A 17,369-nucleotide genomic window follows, 5' to 3' on the forward strand; every position below is an offset into this window, starting at 1 on the left:
CGGTGGGAACTAATTGTATCTTCCAGTACCTAATGGGGAGTTTACAGTGAAAACAGATTCAGGCTTTTCTCAGGGGCAAATAGTAAAATAACAAGAGCCAGCAGTCCCAAATTAAAACACGAGAAATTCTGGTTGAACATTAAGTGCCTCTGTGGGATTAGTGCAGCACTGGAACAGCTGCCCAGGGAGGCTGGGGAGTCCTGTTCTTGGACATCACAAACTCCCTGAATGGTTAGGTTTAGAAAGGACCATTGGAGGTCATGTATTCTAATCCCCTGCACTCCCAGGTCCTTCTCTGCAGAGCTGCTTTCCAGCAGGTCAGCCCTGTGCTTTCTAATATTCTTAAAGCAGGGGTTTAGTCTTCATTTTATACATAGAATACCAAGTATCCTTCATAAACTTACCTTTTAAGTGAATGAAGTTATCTATAATCAAATCTGTATGTGTTAAATTAATTTCTGAATTAATATTAAATTTAAAACAAATCTTGTAAGAAATTATCTCTGAGAAGGTTCTTCACATTAGCTCTGTGGCAAAAACATGCCTTGGGTATTACTGTGTAAATATTACTGCCTTCGGTAATATTCTTATTCATGTTCTGGACAGTTTCAACTCCTATTAAAAGCCTAAGACAATATAAAAATGCTACAAACTCCTAATTCTACCCATAGAAATGTCCCCAGAACAGCCCCTGCAAAACCCAAACCTGAAACTAGTGACATCTGGCAAGGGCTAATTGGTGCTGGGGGTAAGAAATGCTTATGAAAAGAGAGCCATACTACACTGTTCTTCAGAGAACCTTGGGAATGCAGAGTGGCCCTCCTAACGTTAGGGATTTCTTCCTTAATCCTCTCAGGCACTGCAAGTGTGAATTGCCCACTGTGTCTTTTAGAGACATGCTCAGCATGCAGCTTTTTTTGGATGCTCCTTTGTGTTTCAAGAGACAGAACAATCCCTGAGAGGAGTTTTAATACTTTTGCCTTAAGATCAGAGTCAAGGCAGAAGCGACCTGCTTTCTCTCTGTGTTACTCCTCAGGGACAGTCTTTTGTGTAAATACTGTATTTCAGTTTCTTTCTCATGCTCGGTCCTCAGCTCATGGTCTTCTTTTCCTGTCTGTGGGAAGGGAATTAAATGTTTTAAACATGTGTCTGTTTCAGCTCTAAGTGGTCATTTTGTCATTTTATTTTAATGCAAAGCTTTGAAAATCAGTGGCTTTGGTTCAATCCTGGAGTCCACAAGAGACCTTTTTTTCAAGCCTTGAGAAAATTAGGCTCAGTCTGAGTTACCCAGACTTCTTGGATTGCTGGCAAAAGCTTTGTAGCTGATTGCACCTGACCTGCAAGGTTGTTGCATACCTGTTTCATTAATGCTGACCTAAGTGATCCTAGGTGTGCCAAACTCATCCGTGATTTCAAAACCTTACTGGCAGGTAACAGCATTAATGGCCTTGGAAGCCTGCATTTGCTTTTTGATCACTGCAATTTGAAGACACTCAGCATAGCAGTAGGCACTCTTGATTCTTTTTGTGGTGGAGAAATACACTGTATTTTTTTTTTTTTTTTTTTAATGTGAAGAGAAGCACAAGTCAATTTTCCAGGATGGAATGTGTGTGAGGTGTGGTGACAACCTGAGAACTGTGCCATTAACAATATTTATTAGTCAGGATTTAATCTTGCAACACTGAAGTGAATGGGCACTTCAAGTACTAAGGCTGCTGTTGAAGGGAGACCAACACTTCACTGTCAGTAGTTGAAAGATGAGGCAGAAAGGGCAATAAATGTACAGCAGTGCTTAATACTTCTCAATTTAGTTAATGAGCTGTTGAGATCAAGGTTTTTTTGGTTTGGGTTTTTTTTTCTGCTTCTTGACCAGTGCTTTCTGTCAGGCAAAAAGGACACTTTCTCAGTAAAGACCCTTGGGAATCTTTTTTTTTTCTTTTTTTTCTTTTTTTTTTTCTCATTTGTCTTTTTTTTTTTTTAACAAGGTATGAGGTTTTTTCCTTCTTTGTTATTATTTTAATATTAAAGTTGTTAAATATTCATGCAGTGGGCTAGAGAAGTGGATGGTTTGAAATGCTTTACATACAATTCAGGCAAACAAAGCAAGAGTCTCTTCTCTTTCCGTAATAGTCATCTCAGTGGTTAGTGGCAAAGAAGAAGAAAACATTGTTTGAGTAGATTTATATAAATGGTGGGCCTGAGAAAAAATCTGGTAGATTTCCTTACCTTAAATTCCTAGAATCACAGCAGTGTTACTAGAAAGAAGTTGGTAGAGGTTTTTTTTTTTGAGGCCATTACTGAAAGATTAGCTGAACTCATTCCCTGAAAATTACAGCAGTATTTGACAGATAAACTCAATTTTGTGAGGAAAGTTGTTCATCCTCACTCCAAAAATATGAAGGAAAAGTGCTTTAAAACAACACTGATGAACTAAATTGCAAACAGTATCTTTTACCGCTGAATTGCAGTTTAATTTCACTCTACAGAGATACCATATGATACAATCCCTAGACCATATTCTTTAGACCATAAGAAAATGGAGGCACTGTATAGTTTCTGTGGAGGGAAAATCAATAGAAATAGGTTTCTAAAAAGTGAGGAGTTGACAAATACTGGCAAAATACATCTTCAAGTATGCTTTATTTGCAGGTGATTAAAAATATTTTTAGGCAAAAAACTAGTCAATCTTATCCAGTACAAGATAGAACATGATTTAGTTCCTAATGCCAGACGGACTGGAAAATGTGTAGATAGGACTGGTGATGCAGTTGTTGATGAATTACATGTGATTAAATGGCCCACATTCATATAGTAAAAAGACCTGATACATACATATGAGGAACTATAAGCACTTAATATTTTAACAATAAGCAGGAGATTTGGTAAGAAAAACAAGGGACTCGAGGGGATGGGAAAGCTACAGACATCTTAGTAATATCAGAAGCCATCGACATTGTTTTTAAAAGACATTAACTTGCTCCTGCAAATTACTGCACTCTTGAGAATAGTATTTGCAATTTAAAACTTATCTAAAACATCACCAAAAGGTAACACTAATTCCTATTTTTTTAATGATTTTGTATTAAGAATTTTGCAAAAACGGAAATATGGCATGGCCAAGAAGCATGAATTACCCACCGTTTCAGAGACTTTGCATTCATCACATTTAAATACTAGGTGTCTGATTTCTGAAAGTCTCATGCAAAATCCAGCTATAAAAACTCACCACAGAATATTTTCAAGGATAAAAAGCTATTGTTTTTTAAAGCTCTGACAGACATCCAGTTGTGAAGGTGAATTTCAAAACTAATGGTCCACATTTTCAGAGGACATTCAAAAATATAGTTGTTGAACTTCCTGTAAATGCCCAGCTCTTATCTACACTTTGCATGGAATATTTACCAAAGCTATAACATTGGACAGTTAATGGAATATATCACTGCCTACAGAGTGCCAGAGGTAACATCATTATCTTTCCATAACTGCATAATGAGAATTAAATTATCACAAAACAAATTCCTATTATGAAATTACTTCTTTTTTCTCATGTACAATATATATATTCATTTATATTGAATATAAGTCCAGTAATACTATCACAGTAATGTGCTGTAGTAGTCTTTCATAGTGAGAAAACTGCCCTAATCATCTTTAACATGCAAAGCTTGGAAGAACCAGAAATTCACAGTAAGTAATACAATTTGTATATGCATCTTCTGCCGTCCTAAAGTTAACCAGAACACTCAAGACTGCTGCTTATTTTTTTTTCCTATGTTTAACAAAAGCTACAGTTCTGTATACTGTACATTCACAGTGGGATCCCAGCCCCCTGTACTATCTGCAAGAAAGATCAGGTTACCACCCTCCATCAGAGTAAACATTCTAGTATTTAATATAATAATCTTGTGAACAGTTGTTCCTAGCTTGAAGCTCAGCAGTTCAAGGCTTGGTAAAATTCTCCTTTACATCTCTCTGCAAGGTTTCCTGCTAACGCATTTTGTAGTCATTAGATACTGACATTTCACATAGCTGTCCTTTAAAATCCAAGTCTACTGTGAAATCCAGGTCACGCTGTAAAAAGATTTAAATGTAACATGTAAGTAAGACTGTAAGTTTAGTGTATTAATTCAGTTATCATCGCTTGGGTTCAAAACACCTGCAGATTCAAGAGATTCCTGCGGTGGTTTCTAACTTCTGTTTTCAAATGGTGCTAACGCTGAGAAGGCAGGCTGTAAGATGTGTAGCATTCACCACACAATCTGTGCTTAGGTCATATTTCTATACTCTTCCTGAGGAGGATTTAATGTCCTGGTTACTACCAGGAAGCTTCTGAAATGCTGTTATCATTCACGTCCTATGAAAATTTGAGATCCCCCACTGAGATGCTCTTAATTTAGGCTAAAAGACTTTCCCACTAGGGGTTATTCCAGAATAGGTCTAGTAAACTTCCCATTGTACAGCAGCCCTTAGTCATTTTTTATCTTATAATGACACGTTTTTAGGAAAGAGGCACTACACAGCTCTACAGAAGGAAGCTGTGTCTATGCAAGCTTTTGAAAACTTTGTGTTTCAGAAGAACAAAGCACTAGCAAATCCTTTTGAACCAAGGTGGTCTCTCTGGCTTACGACAACAATCAAGAGCGCGTTAACTTTAGCACCTAAATCTGCACTCAGGTGCTTACTGCTGTGTGAACAAATTTGAGATATTTTATTCATTTTTCCTTCAAAGAAAATGGATACATTTAACCCAAAAGAAAATATTCCAGTCCCCCAAGGACAAAATAAGGGTGGGAAACAGATTATTTTCCTCTCGTGGCAAGGAGCTTCAGGGGTGAATGTGTTTGTTTTAATGCCAGGTTTATTTTGTGTTTATTTCTTCCCCTGTATCAATATTGCTATGAAAACCATATCCAAATTGTGTTTGGTATAAAAATGGAAAAGCTATGCAAAAAGGGAAGACAACGAAATGATAAGATTTGTTGCTGTCAACAAACACAATTTTTCAACAATTACAACAACTGCGTAGATGGATAACAGGTTATTTTAGCTGCTGTTTACTGTAATAGAAAATTATGAGATACTGCTCAAGATTTTTGGCAGAAAATGGTGCCAGTGTTTCTCCCAGAAGTCATACTTGTCACATCATGTTCTATCCAGCCATGGGTTGTCCATCATACAATGTCTCACAGTCTCCTTATGAGTTAAAAGAAGTTAAAATAACCAACATAGGTGAGTTCAGCCCACAGCGGAGAAACTGAGGAAGTTTTCAGCAGTCATGGTAGTGTGATATCCATCATGCTTTAGCTCTAGTCTTAAATAAAGCATCTGTATTTTCTATGAAAAAGCATGATTTTTAAAGAACCCGATCACTCAATTAGTGAGCTCAAGTGCATTTGATCAGTGAGTTCATACAAGCATTCCTCTGAAATGTGTTACTTAACTTCCTGTTGGACTATCCTTGGGCATTGAGTGGCAAATCACTCAGTGCCCATGGATGTGGAACCGAAGTACTTACTCTTGATCATCCTGTGTTGGCAGAAGGGATCTTTCCACTGATTACAGGGTCAGTGTGAAGAGCCCCTTGCCTACTTGCGTCACAAAATGTGAGTCAGGCTGATTGCAGAGGGCAGCTGACTCAGGGATGTGTTTGAATCCTTTCTCCCTTCCCATGCTAGCTTGCTTGCAGGCTGACTTCTGTAACATTAGCACTGCTTTATCATTGCTCTCACCAGCTGTGACTGGAGATCTTATAAACATGGATGCCTCTAGAATCCTCATTGTTTTACTCCTATGCATTTTTTTATTGTTGATTATAGTTTGTGATCAATAGAGGTGGAATTAGGATCAGGGATGCTGACTTACCACATTTTTTGCATTTGGTTTCATGGATATAGTCCCATAGATTTCTTCCCCTCTTCTCACAGTTAAATAGTCCTCTAAGTAGAAGACAGTTTGCTTCCAGTGAGTATAAGGAGCATCAGGTGCTAAAAAAATTATATATATATGGGTATCACTTATTGAAATTTCTTACATGCCTAGAAAATCAAATTATGACTTGGGAACAATTGGAAAAAATCCTTTCTTCTCATAGAGTGCTTTAACTTACGTACTATATTAGCAAACATACTTTCCAACAACACAATTCTATTGACTGTCAGTGGGTTGTCTTCTAATTTTTACTGGAATATGTCAGATATGAATCACACCCAGCAAGAAAGATTCCACAAAAGGGGTTACAGGGCAAGACAGGCACTTTTTAATGCTTTCCTTTTTATGCTTTCCAACCCACATGTGTTCAAATTAGGAAAATCTTTGCCACTGAATGCTTTGAATTTCAGAAGTCTAAATTAGTTCAAAAAACAATTATACAAAAGCACGAAGGAAAGGTTCATCAAAAACTATTAATCACAATGTTTCAGATGAAAGCTTTGACTAGTGATCCCAGAACAGCAGATTTTATTGTTTCCAGGAGGATAGAGCTAATGAACAGGCACTTGCACCTTGATATGTTTTGGGATTTTTAAAAGGCATTTTGGGCAATTTTCCAGAGATGGAAGCTGTTTTAAATTAATTTCTAGTCTTGCTTAGCAGAATAATTTTATGACCCTTTGCTATTTCAAGCCTTTAATTTGCTTATTTGTTTTTATTTCTGATTTAAATTCCAATCTTTGAGCAGTGCCTAATGAACTTGTATTGGTCACTTCTTGTTCCTACCATTCTTGCAGTCAAGAGCATCTAGGAACCTAATAATAGAGCATCTAGGGACCTAATAATAGCTGTACAAGCTCAAAGACTTCCTAAACTCACCAAAAAAAGCCTCTGATAAATTTATTTTTCTTCTGTTTTCTTCTCTATGTATCTCCTAGTCACATGAGGTCATTGTATTGTATCATACTACTAATATATTAACACTGTTTAATAATGATCTTACTTCATTTCAACATCAATGTTTGAGAAAGATACTTGGCTTTGAAAATTGTTTGTGACTGGGGAAATACTGATGTATTTTTATAAAACTGACAGGACAGGAATTTTTAGCCGTTTTCTAAAATTGTAGAATCAGAAGACTGATATAAACCAACCTTTTTCAGAAACTGTGCTGGCAAACTGGTGTCTTTGAAAGGAAAGGGATTTTACCAGATAATTTCTGTCTATGTGTCCAGACAGTTTTAATGGCTGTTAATCTCAATTATTAAATGGGATATCTTATTGTAGGAGTTCAGATCCAGACTGTTTACTATTTGGACATGACTGTGAAAAATTTCTTAACTGAAAACATGTTAGACCAAAACTAAATTGAATTTATATTCTAAATCATAACTGCTGGCTTGTGCACACCCCTGTACATGTGCACATGCCCTTTTGCAGGGTCATGTTCCCTAGAAAAACCTGGCATAACTGGAAACTTGTGCCCCATGAACAGGGTGTGTGTGTGTATAATGTACGCCCAAGTCTCCAAGTCCACCCCAAATTACTCACTTATTTATAATTAAAAAAATTAAATATCTGAAGTGGCACTTTTGTCATGTCCTGCAAACTGGTGTATATTACTGAATCCAGCAGAGCTTTGCCAACAGGCACCAGGTAAGAATCTACACCAATTCTCTAGACAGTGGTGACCTTCAGCAGCAGAAGGCCAAATCACCTTTTTATGGAGTGATTTCTTCTGCACCTACCTTATCATGATAAACTGAGCAAAGGCAGAGAAATACTTCCTTCAACCTCCTGTCTACATGCTGGCTAATACAGGATGAGGTTTTTGCATTTATTGCCAGACTCTCTGGTTTATTCAGTGTTGTAAATGATGCCTTAAGGGAATGGAGTTATTTCTTTAAGTATCTGCTCACCAAGGCAAGTTAGAGTTTCACATCTGGGTTGTAAGAGACAATTTACATAAGCAGTATGTGTGTTTTTATAGCTTGGAATATATGATAGTTTTGTTCCAGACTCTGGGACAAGCAAGAGCTTTGTTGAGTTTTGGATTTGGGGAAAACTAGGATGCAGAGCTGCTATCTCTCACTGAGCCGATAATTCCCTGTCTAATCTGAGAAATTTGACACAGGATTTAGATATAACTGGTGAGGGACAAAAATTCACAGGTCATAATTCCTGCTGAGCTCTAAGCTTGGTAGCCATTGTGAAATCCTGCCTCTGTTTCCACAGAATTCCTATAGGCAGTTGTCCTTTCCCCATCCTGCTCACCTCCCATAAAATTACAATAATTTTTATCACTCAAAGTCAAATGTAGTGAAACATTAAACCTGCTGATACCATCTAACCAGCAGCACTGATAGACTGATAGAAATAGAAATGAAATTAAAAGAAATACAGATTACCTGTAGAAAATCCCATCTTCTTGTGGCACTTTGTAAATTCAATATTGAAATAAGTGACCAAGGCATGAATGTAATCATTGCGCTGAATTTGGAGGCAGAATGCAGAAGTAAATTCCAATTCTTCAGTCTTCACTGTATAAATATCTACTTCCTGTTTTGAGGAGAAGGAAAAATACATTTACACACAGATGTCTGTGACTCAGGTAAGTGTTAAGTGATGTACTTTAGTATTTCATTTAATGATCACACACAAAGATGACTAACAGCCTTTTAACTTTATAAGAAATCAGAGGTACATTCTAATGTATCAAATAATGAGCAAATGATCCAGTTATCTGACTGAGCTGACAGAGAGGGCACTCACTGAAGAGTGTGTGTTCTTGGGAATGGCAGGGAGGGGCTGTGGAAGCTGGAGGAAATTAAGGTTAAAAGGTGCTCTGATGAATACAGGCATGATAGATGTTGAAATGGAGATTTAGGTCCCAGCTCAAAGACCTTTTATCATCAGGGACTGTCAGCATGAGGAAAGATGCCAGAGATGGGTTTCTAATAAAAATAAACTTGTTTGTGCCTCTCTGGAAGGGTAAGTGATTTGGCTATGTCAAGCAGTCAAAACATTTGAGGCATGAGAGGGGTCTGCTTGTTGATGGTAATGTTTTCTAGTCCTGTGTCAGATAACTGATTCCAAGCAGTGAGCACAGAGATCTTACTCCTGAACAAGACAGAAGCAAATTATGTGAATCATACTATGGCTTGATTGCAGTAGTTGGAAGCAATGATACAGTCTTCAAGATTGCTTATTTCCATCAATATTTAAATCTCACAGTTCAAGGCTTAAACTGTGTTTTTCAGATGGATTTGATTTTCCCAGCTAGGTACTGCTTTTATTTGGGTTGTTTCCAAAACTTGTAGTCATGCTAGGGAGGATGATAAGTCTGAAGCACTATTCTAATGCTGTGGGAAATGTTTCCTGTGCACTTTCTGGTACCCTCATTGCTCATTCTCATACCCTCACTGCTCATGCATACAGGCAAACAGAATTTTTGTGGGCAGAAATCCAAATTTTCTCTACCAGCTGAAGTCAGGAATCATATCTCTGACCTCATCAGCATTTCTTAAGGCTCACACTGCAAAAATGTAGCACAGTCTAGACTGCCCATTAGAGGGCTCTTTGAGCCTTTTAGGGCACATCAGAGGGCTCTTGTAGAAATAGCCTTCTATAATCTAAGTCTGCAAAAAGAGACATAGAAAGATGCAGCCATATGTCAGTTTCTGAGGTCTTTGCATGGACCACATTTGTGTTTCTGAGACTTAGAAGAGCCATGGGGAGATGATTTAAGCAAGCCATAGTTTTGGTCTGTCTGGTTAACGTTCTTGTTCAAGAGCAGCTTAACCGTCATGAAATTTATTCTACTGCATTGCAATGACACCCTGAGGCACTAGTGTTTATCAGTGACCTATGCATATAATTGGTCACTTAAAAGCTGTTATAACCTTAAAATGTTTTTGGTTTTTCCCCTCAAAAGAAAGTAAGAGAAAATTATGGTAGGAATGAGAACTTCTGAGGTCTCCTGGCAGAGTTCCATAGCAGCCTGCAAAATTTGCTTTTCCAAGCTAGACTGGACTGCTGGGTGATAGCTGCAGATTTCTGTAAATTTTGCTGTCTTTTTAGTGATCTCACGGTGGGGAAATTTGGACTTAAGTCTAATGGGGAAGCACATAAAAGGGAACTAGCTCCCTCTCTCTGAGCTCTGTTTGCTCTGCACGGTAAAGTGCAATCAAAAGCACTAGGAAATGTTTTTATTAGAGAAGTCCATAGAAATTCCTCAAAAACATTGAACAGATGTCCTGGATAAACTGTTGGTCATTTCTGCAGTCCTTTGTTAAAGGACAGAAACATAGCTTTTTTACTATGCAAGGTATGAGACAAATGTGGGTTTTTAAAAATTAATTAATGTAATTTTGAGTGTAGCCAAGTCTGGTTTTGGTGATCACTTTGAATTGTACTCTGGCTACTATATATTCATATATAAAATGGCAACACTCATTACAGCTAACTGCACAGGGAACAAATGGTACAAATTGATGTTAAGGTTGCTCCTAGAGTGCCATGGCACCTCTTTCCTAATTTCCTTCCCAGACAGTCAGGTTACTCAGCTACGATTTTGTGAGCATGGAAATAAGCTAAATATTCAAATCTCAGTGGATGGCTGGCTTTGGTGGGGTTCTTTAATTTTTGTTTGTTTTTAGATTTGGGGTTTTTGCCCCTTCCTCTCTCCCATTGCACCAGCTGACTTTGGGCAAAGAGGGCTATGAGGGGGGCAACCAAGGCTGGTGAAGGGTTTGGAACAAGCCCTTTGAGGAGTGGATGAGGGACCTGGGGGTGTTCAGCCTGGAGAAGAGGAAGCTCAGGGGAGACCTTATCATTCTCTATAACTGCCTGAAGGGAGGTTGTGTCCAGGTGGGGATCAGCCTCTTCTCCCAGGCAACTAGTGACAGGACAAGAGAACATAGCCTCAATCTGCACCAGGGGAAGTTTAGGCTGGACATTAGGAAAAATTTCTCCATAGACAGAGTGATTGGGCATTGGGATGAGCTGCTCAGGGAGATGGTGGATTCACCATCCATGGAGGTGTTTAAGAAAAGACTGGATGTGACACTCAGTGCCATGGTCTGGTTGACAAGGTGGTGTTAGGTCATAGGTTAGACTCAATGATCTCGAAGGTCTTTTCCAACTGAATTGATTCTGTGATTCAGTGATTCTGTAAATTGTGTAACTTTAAAATGGTGTCTGACTAGCAGGACTTGCAAACTGTTCTTGGAAAGTGTGCAACAAATGGTAGTGCAGAAAAAGATTTCTTTCTTTTTTTTTCTTCTGTGTCCAAGTAGGGGAGGATATTCAGAAAAGTCTAACTACTTTTTATTACAAACTGGATGTGGCATATCCTCAGCACTCGTTCAGTTTTGTCAGTTTTTGCCACTCTCTCATTGCAGGTTTTTCTCCAGGTGTGTGAACGATGGATTTACTGTCATTGTAGTCTCTGGTGCTGACACCAGAATTAAAAGGCAGAAAAGTTTTTGGGTCAACTAAAACCCATTTGTATTTTCCTGTGCACAAGGGGATCAGAGAAGAAAACACCACTGTTTTACTGACCTTGAAACAAACTTTTCTATTATTTTTTGGCAGTGTTATTAAAAGCAGTAGGCCCTCAGCAGGACTGCTGTGCATGTTTCCTGAGTTCAGTTATTGATTCTGGTGGTTTGAAGATGCTTTGATCCCACTGCTCTCCCTGGCTGATTTGGTTTGGAAGTCAAAGAGGACTCCCATTTGTCAGGACAGTTCCTGTGCCCCTCAGATGTATTTAAGAGATCATGCAAAAGGGAATGGCTCTCACAGCAGAGAGGATGCTGCATTCCCTGCATGTACCACCCGCAGTGCACCTAAAGTTCCTTAAAGCATTCAGGACTTGGGTTACATCCAGTTTCCGAGGAGTACAAAAGAGGAAATTTTACTCAAGTCTCCAGCATTTTAGATAAGTGTCATGGTTACACAGCATGCACAGTTGATGTCTTATTTTGCTGATTTTGTGGAACAATTCAGAGCATCTAAATTGGGAATTGAAATAACTGCAGAAGCACAAGACTCTGACTGGCCTCTGAGGAATGTATCGAGTGACTAGTCCATCCACTGACTAATGCAGAGGGAACCCAGACTCATCTGGTAGGCACCCTCAATTAGCTGGCTTTGGGTTGAATACAACCCTAAAAATCCCTCTGTGAATCTAATATGAACAAGCTGTGCTATCCAAAAGTGCTGTAATAAAACATCTGAATAATTAAACATTATGGCTTTGTTTATTCTCAGACGTTTTCTTAGGCTAATATTATTCTCTGAATTCACAAATGTTTTCAGGACAAAAGAAATGCACTTTATATAAATACACCATGTGCAAAAGTAAATTAAATTTAAAAAAATATAACTGCAGAGTCTGTTTTTCCTGCTTCCATATTACTAGCTTGAACATAAACCTCCCTCCTTCATGCTCTTCACTGGCAATTTTCTCTCTTTTTAGTGATCAGTTTGTGAGATTACTGACTGATTCTGGCATGGAGGGTGGTTTTTGCTTGTGTACTTATTACCTGCTTTGCTCCCATGGTGCCACTACATGGTACAGCACCATTCAGTTTATGGACAAAAGATGTCAAAACTAAATATAAAACCTGAATAGGAACACTTTGAAAATTTTTGTCTGTCATCTCTAAACCAAATTACTTTCAAAGACCTTCTAAATAAAGCGTTGGATTTGCACTTCAATTAAGGGCCTGCAGCTTTTTATTCCAGAGCAGCCAACCCTTTTTGCTCCCTGATCTCTTTCTCTCTGGACATATTTCATACAGTCTAAATTGCTGTTTCTTTTGTGTGTACTGAAATTTTAAATTGCTCTGGTTGAGGCAGTTTTCAGGCACAACCATCTTGTGTTCCCCTCAGTGCAGATGGACTGTGCATGCATATGAACTCACGCTGAGTTTCTACTTCTGTTCCTTTTTGCTGCTTTCAGGAAAGGTTCTGCAGACTGGAGCCATGGCTTTCCCTTTGGCATATGGGAATACTTAATGCTGTGTTTGTTACTGGCAAAAAGTGAAAGGGAAAAGTTAGAACTGACTCTTTGGGATAAATGAGCATACTTGTGGATGCATGGAGCTGGCACTACCCCTGCTATTGATGCAGACAGCCTTGTTCATGAGAGTTGACCCACATGAGGAGGATTCCTTCACATGAAGGGAATTTTAGAGCTTTCCAGGGCTCCTGCAGGCAGTTCCTGCATTGTTAACATGATCTTGTGAACAGGGATTAGTAACCAACCTTCTCTTAAACGTAGAGGAGGGTACCAGTTAACCTCTGGGTGCAGATGTTGGGGCTGAAATAGCACAGTAACATTCTCTATAAGGCTAACAATTAGGAAATTAGACAAATAAATTGAGTTCTAATTCTGATCACATGGTCTGGAATAAATTAGTAATTTCATCATCAATTCAGAACTGATGCTCCAGTCTTACCGCAAACAGAATCATTTACCCCTTCTCTTCAGCAACATTCAATCAGTAATTTCCAACATCAATTTACAAGACAGGGAAATTCAAATTCATATCTAAATACACCATGTCTCTCCTCATCCAGTATTTGCACATGTAAAATCTGTAAGAGTCTTGAGTTACAGCCTGCAGTAATTAGATGAGTAGAGACAATTAGGAAGGAATTAAAGTAGGAATTACCAAACCTTTATTAAGCAGGCGTTGGTCACCACTTGCTTTGGATCTACTATGTCCACCAAGGGCTCCTTCATGGCAACATCCCTAATACAGGTCATGTCAAAGCCGTACACATTCTCCCACCCTGCCAATGCAAATGCATTTGTCAAGGTTAGCAGTAATAATAGAAAAGATTTTACGTTTCTCAAAATATTTTTCTTTTGAAAGAATTTCTTCCATCCCCCAATTTTCAGATGTCCCCTTTAGCTCTTTGCTCCCTGCCCTGTCTATGTAATCATTGCTATTTTACAGATAATGCAGTAATGGTAAAATAACCCCTTACTGTACTTCTTTGAACAAATGACCGTAATTTTTTGGTGTCTCCAAAAGTGTGTTAAATGAGATTTGTCGATGATTTTTGTGGCTTATGAAGTGTTGCCCAAAATCATATGATGCCAGGCTGAGTTTTGGGAACAGCTGTCAGGGATTCTATCCTTTCCTATCCGTTCTGCTTAATACTTTTTTTTTTCCTTCATAGATTGCCACTCAATCAGCAGTTTGCAAGCTCTTTTGATTATTTAAGTATCAGCAAGTGAATTACTGGCAGGAGTAGAATTGCAGGTGTGTTTCAATAGCTGGGACTCCAAGTTTTAAACTGCACATACATCATGACAGAAAAGCAAAAGATCCACGTTCAAAAGATTTAAAAGTCATGCCAATCCTCTGTATTTGAATTGTTCTTCTGATTGTTCCAATAGATGCATTTTACCATGCTGAGGATGTTTTGAACAAAATGAAAACATTAAAAAATAGAAAAGTATACTGGCTTTCCTTTTAAGGTGGCTTAACAAAGTGAAAACAAGAACTTTTAAACAAGTGAAATCTTAGACTTATGACACATGTGAGTCAAAGTCCATTCACTGCTTCATCTAAAAGTCTAATTGAATGCTGTGAATGTTTTAAAAATGGTTTGAACAAAAAGCAAAGTAAACAGATAAACACATTTGTGAGCCTGTTTGAAATGTCTCATTTTTTTCAGAGCATAGCATGTGAGCTGCTGGTGTTTCTAGAGGAGTATGACTGAAAATCTAATACAATATAAAAATCTGCATATTTCTAAGGTGGAAAAAATATGGACATGAATGATTCTTTGATACCATTTTGTTATCTCTTTATTGGGTTGTAAGTTTATAAACATTTCATGGGAGCTGGTGTTCAAAACTTTTGTTTCAGGCATCATGAGCATGTGAAAACTTCAGATTACATTTATAGAAGTCATGATTTTTATGTGATTACTCAGAAAATATTAACTAGGAAACCCTGAAGAAACAATTTATTAATTGTTTATTTATTATTTGGGCCTCCATAATTTACTGTACTTCAGTCTACATGGGATCCCTTTGAAATACATGCCCCCATCTGTATTAGGCAGAAAGCTGTCACAGGAGGTAAAAAACAAAATTATATGCTTTATATTTTGCAGGAAATCAGAGTAATTGACTATAGTAGTACTCTGTGGCATTAATATTCAGTTGGAAAAATCAGAAGTCAGATTTTTTTAGAAACCTCATATTGCACTATTTCTTAATCAATATAATGGTTCTTGAATGCCCTTTAAAATGCTCAGCCCTGCATCTCACATGAAGGCAAGACTCTATCCCCCTTAAGAGAGAAAAGGATGAAAAACTGAAATGTAAGGAAACACCATCAAGGATTTATCAATGGAACAGAGAGACAAGATGGTGATGCAGATAGGTAATGAGATGGAAATAACTGAAGACACAGAGGTGTATAAGGTAAGGGGGTGAAGGGAAACCAGATGTGAAATAAGAAAATAAAGTGCTTTAAAGGAAAACAACATTTTAGAAGAGGAAAAAACAACCTGAAACATTTTTTCAAGTGATGAAAACAGAAACAATTTGAAAACAGATATATTGTCTGTGAGAAAAGAAAAAGACTCAAGACCTAGAAAGGAAGGGGTTCAAAAGCAAAATGGAAGATTTTAGGCCAAAATGGCTCTGATTCCTTTACAGAATGGATGCCTCATGCATCCACTTGAATCTGTACATTTTGTAAGGAGTTTAGCTGTCAAGGTCATCACTTAACTGAGGAGAAAAATCTAGGCTGTGCTTGAAGAGGAGATATAATCCTTCCTGGCACCTACAGAGACTTCTTGTCACAGCCCCACTGCACTGGGCTCGCTTTTGACCCAAAATAGCAATTTTGACCAACTGGCAGTTCTGTGTATTAGCACTGAATTTGATTACAGAAGCACCAAGCCTTCTTTTCTGGGAGGAGGTGAGAGGCAAGGAATGAGGAGTTAGGCATTTTTATTTAAAGGTTGTCTCAACCCACTAATTTAACCTAAACTTTCACATGTATCTTTGGTTAATAAACCTGCTTAGGAATAATGTGAATTTTTCTTCCCTAACGGAAAATACCTTTAAGCAAAACTGCCCAGCTCTGAAAAAGAAACAAAATCAAAAAAAGCTGAAAGGAAAAGAAGAATGAAATAATGTAAAACCTTTTCATTTGATCACAACTATTATAATCTTATGATCAAATAAATCCAAATTTGGGTGATGTGGGGACAAGCTGAACATGAACCAGCAGTGTGATCTTGTGGTGATGGAAGTGAACCCCGCCCTAAGATATAAGGAATGTTCAGCAAAACTGGGTTTGATTAGCCTGGGACAGCAAAGACTAATGGGGGGACCTAATTGCTACCCACTGCCACAGAAACAAAGGAAAAGCCAGATTCCCTTCAGGTGAGGAGGGAATGAGGGCAAGTTTCAGCAAGGAAAAGTCAGCCTGGATGTTTAGAAACTTATTTACTCCTGAGGGTGCTTCACTCAGAGAAGCTGTGGAATCCTCATCTCCTGCCTGCAGGGCAGGGCCCTGTGAGTGACCTGCTTTAGCTGTGAATTCTGACCTGCTTGGAACAGGAGCCTGGACTGGGTCACTTGTAGATGTCACTAACAGCACCAGTTATTGAATGATACTTCAAGGAAACCCTCCCAACATTTTAAAAGCAAAGGAAAAGTAAATTTTGTGCATCTATGAAGTATATATATATATATAAAAAAAAGTAGAAACCTTTTTTAAAATATAAGTAAAATTTAAATTTCTGATCCTTATTTTTAATGTAAAAATTCTCACACAAAATGTGTTAAAAAAAGCATTACATGTTCTTCTTGACAAGCTTATCATGGAGATATAATTCTTTTCTAGGTTTATTTCTTCACATTTACAATTTATTTGCATCTTACTATTTTTATGTTTTTATTATATATAAAATAAGGACCTGTATGGCAAAAGAATATTACCTATTTTCGTGGCCGTTATGATAGATTATATATTTATCAAAACAACAACAAAAACAAGTCTCCTATAATACACAATTTAAATACAGCTAGAGATATTAATATAACTCTAGGCAAAGTCTACATCAATTTTAACATGCATCTTTCCTTTGTGCACTTTAAATTACTGCAAATTTCCTGAATTTATCATCAGACCAACATTTTCTCAGAGTTCACAATCATATTGGAATTCTGGCCTGCAAAGATATAACAGTATGCTACTACAAATGAAATATTTTAGGGAAATAGCCATAGAAAAGTGTTAGTGGCAGGGGCTTACTCACAGTGAATTTTGAAGTCCTTGTACTGTCTGTCTTCAATTGCTACCACGTACAAAGCAGCTCGGTCTGGAAACATTAGCCCTCCAGGTTTCTGTTGATGAATTGTGGGGAAATGGATCTCGTAATCTATTCACCTGACA

The 17,369-nt window shown here is 37.8% G+C and overlaps 1 protein-coding gene across 3 annotated transcripts in view; it reads right to left on the minus strand.

The window, feature by feature from the left end:
• Positions 1-2,621: 2,621 nt before the first annotated feature.
• PRMT8 (protein arginine methyltransferase 8) overlaps positions 2,622-17,369 on the minus strand; it is a 56,874-nt gene continuing 42,126 nt past the window's right edge. For all 3 annotated transcript variants that reach the window (XM_085067685.1, XM_085067678.1, XM_085067668.1), the window contains exons 7-11: positions 17,233-17,320; positions 13,616-13,731; positions 8,337-8,487; positions 5,863-5,984; positions 2,622-4,071 (exon numbers count right to left, since the gene is read on the minus strand). In XM_085067685.1, coding sequence (XP_084923811.1) covers positions 3,988-4,071; positions 5,863-5,984; positions 8,337-8,487; positions 13,616-13,731; positions 17,233-17,320 — 561 coding nt within the window. In that variant the 3' untranslated portion in view covers positions 2,622-3,987. The remainder of the gene's footprint in view (positions 4,072-5,862; positions 5,985-8,336; positions 8,488-13,615; positions 13,732-17,232; positions 17,321-17,369) is intronic.

This window comes from Lichenostomus cassidix, chromosome 1 (genome assembly GCF_008360975.1).
Source record: "Lichenostomus cassidix isolate B80296 chromosome 1, HeHo_3.0, whole genome shotgun sequence".
NCBI classification, from domain to species: domain Eukaryota; kingdom Metazoa; phylum Chordata; class Aves; order Passeriformes; family Meliphagidae; genus Lichenostomus; species Lichenostomus cassidix.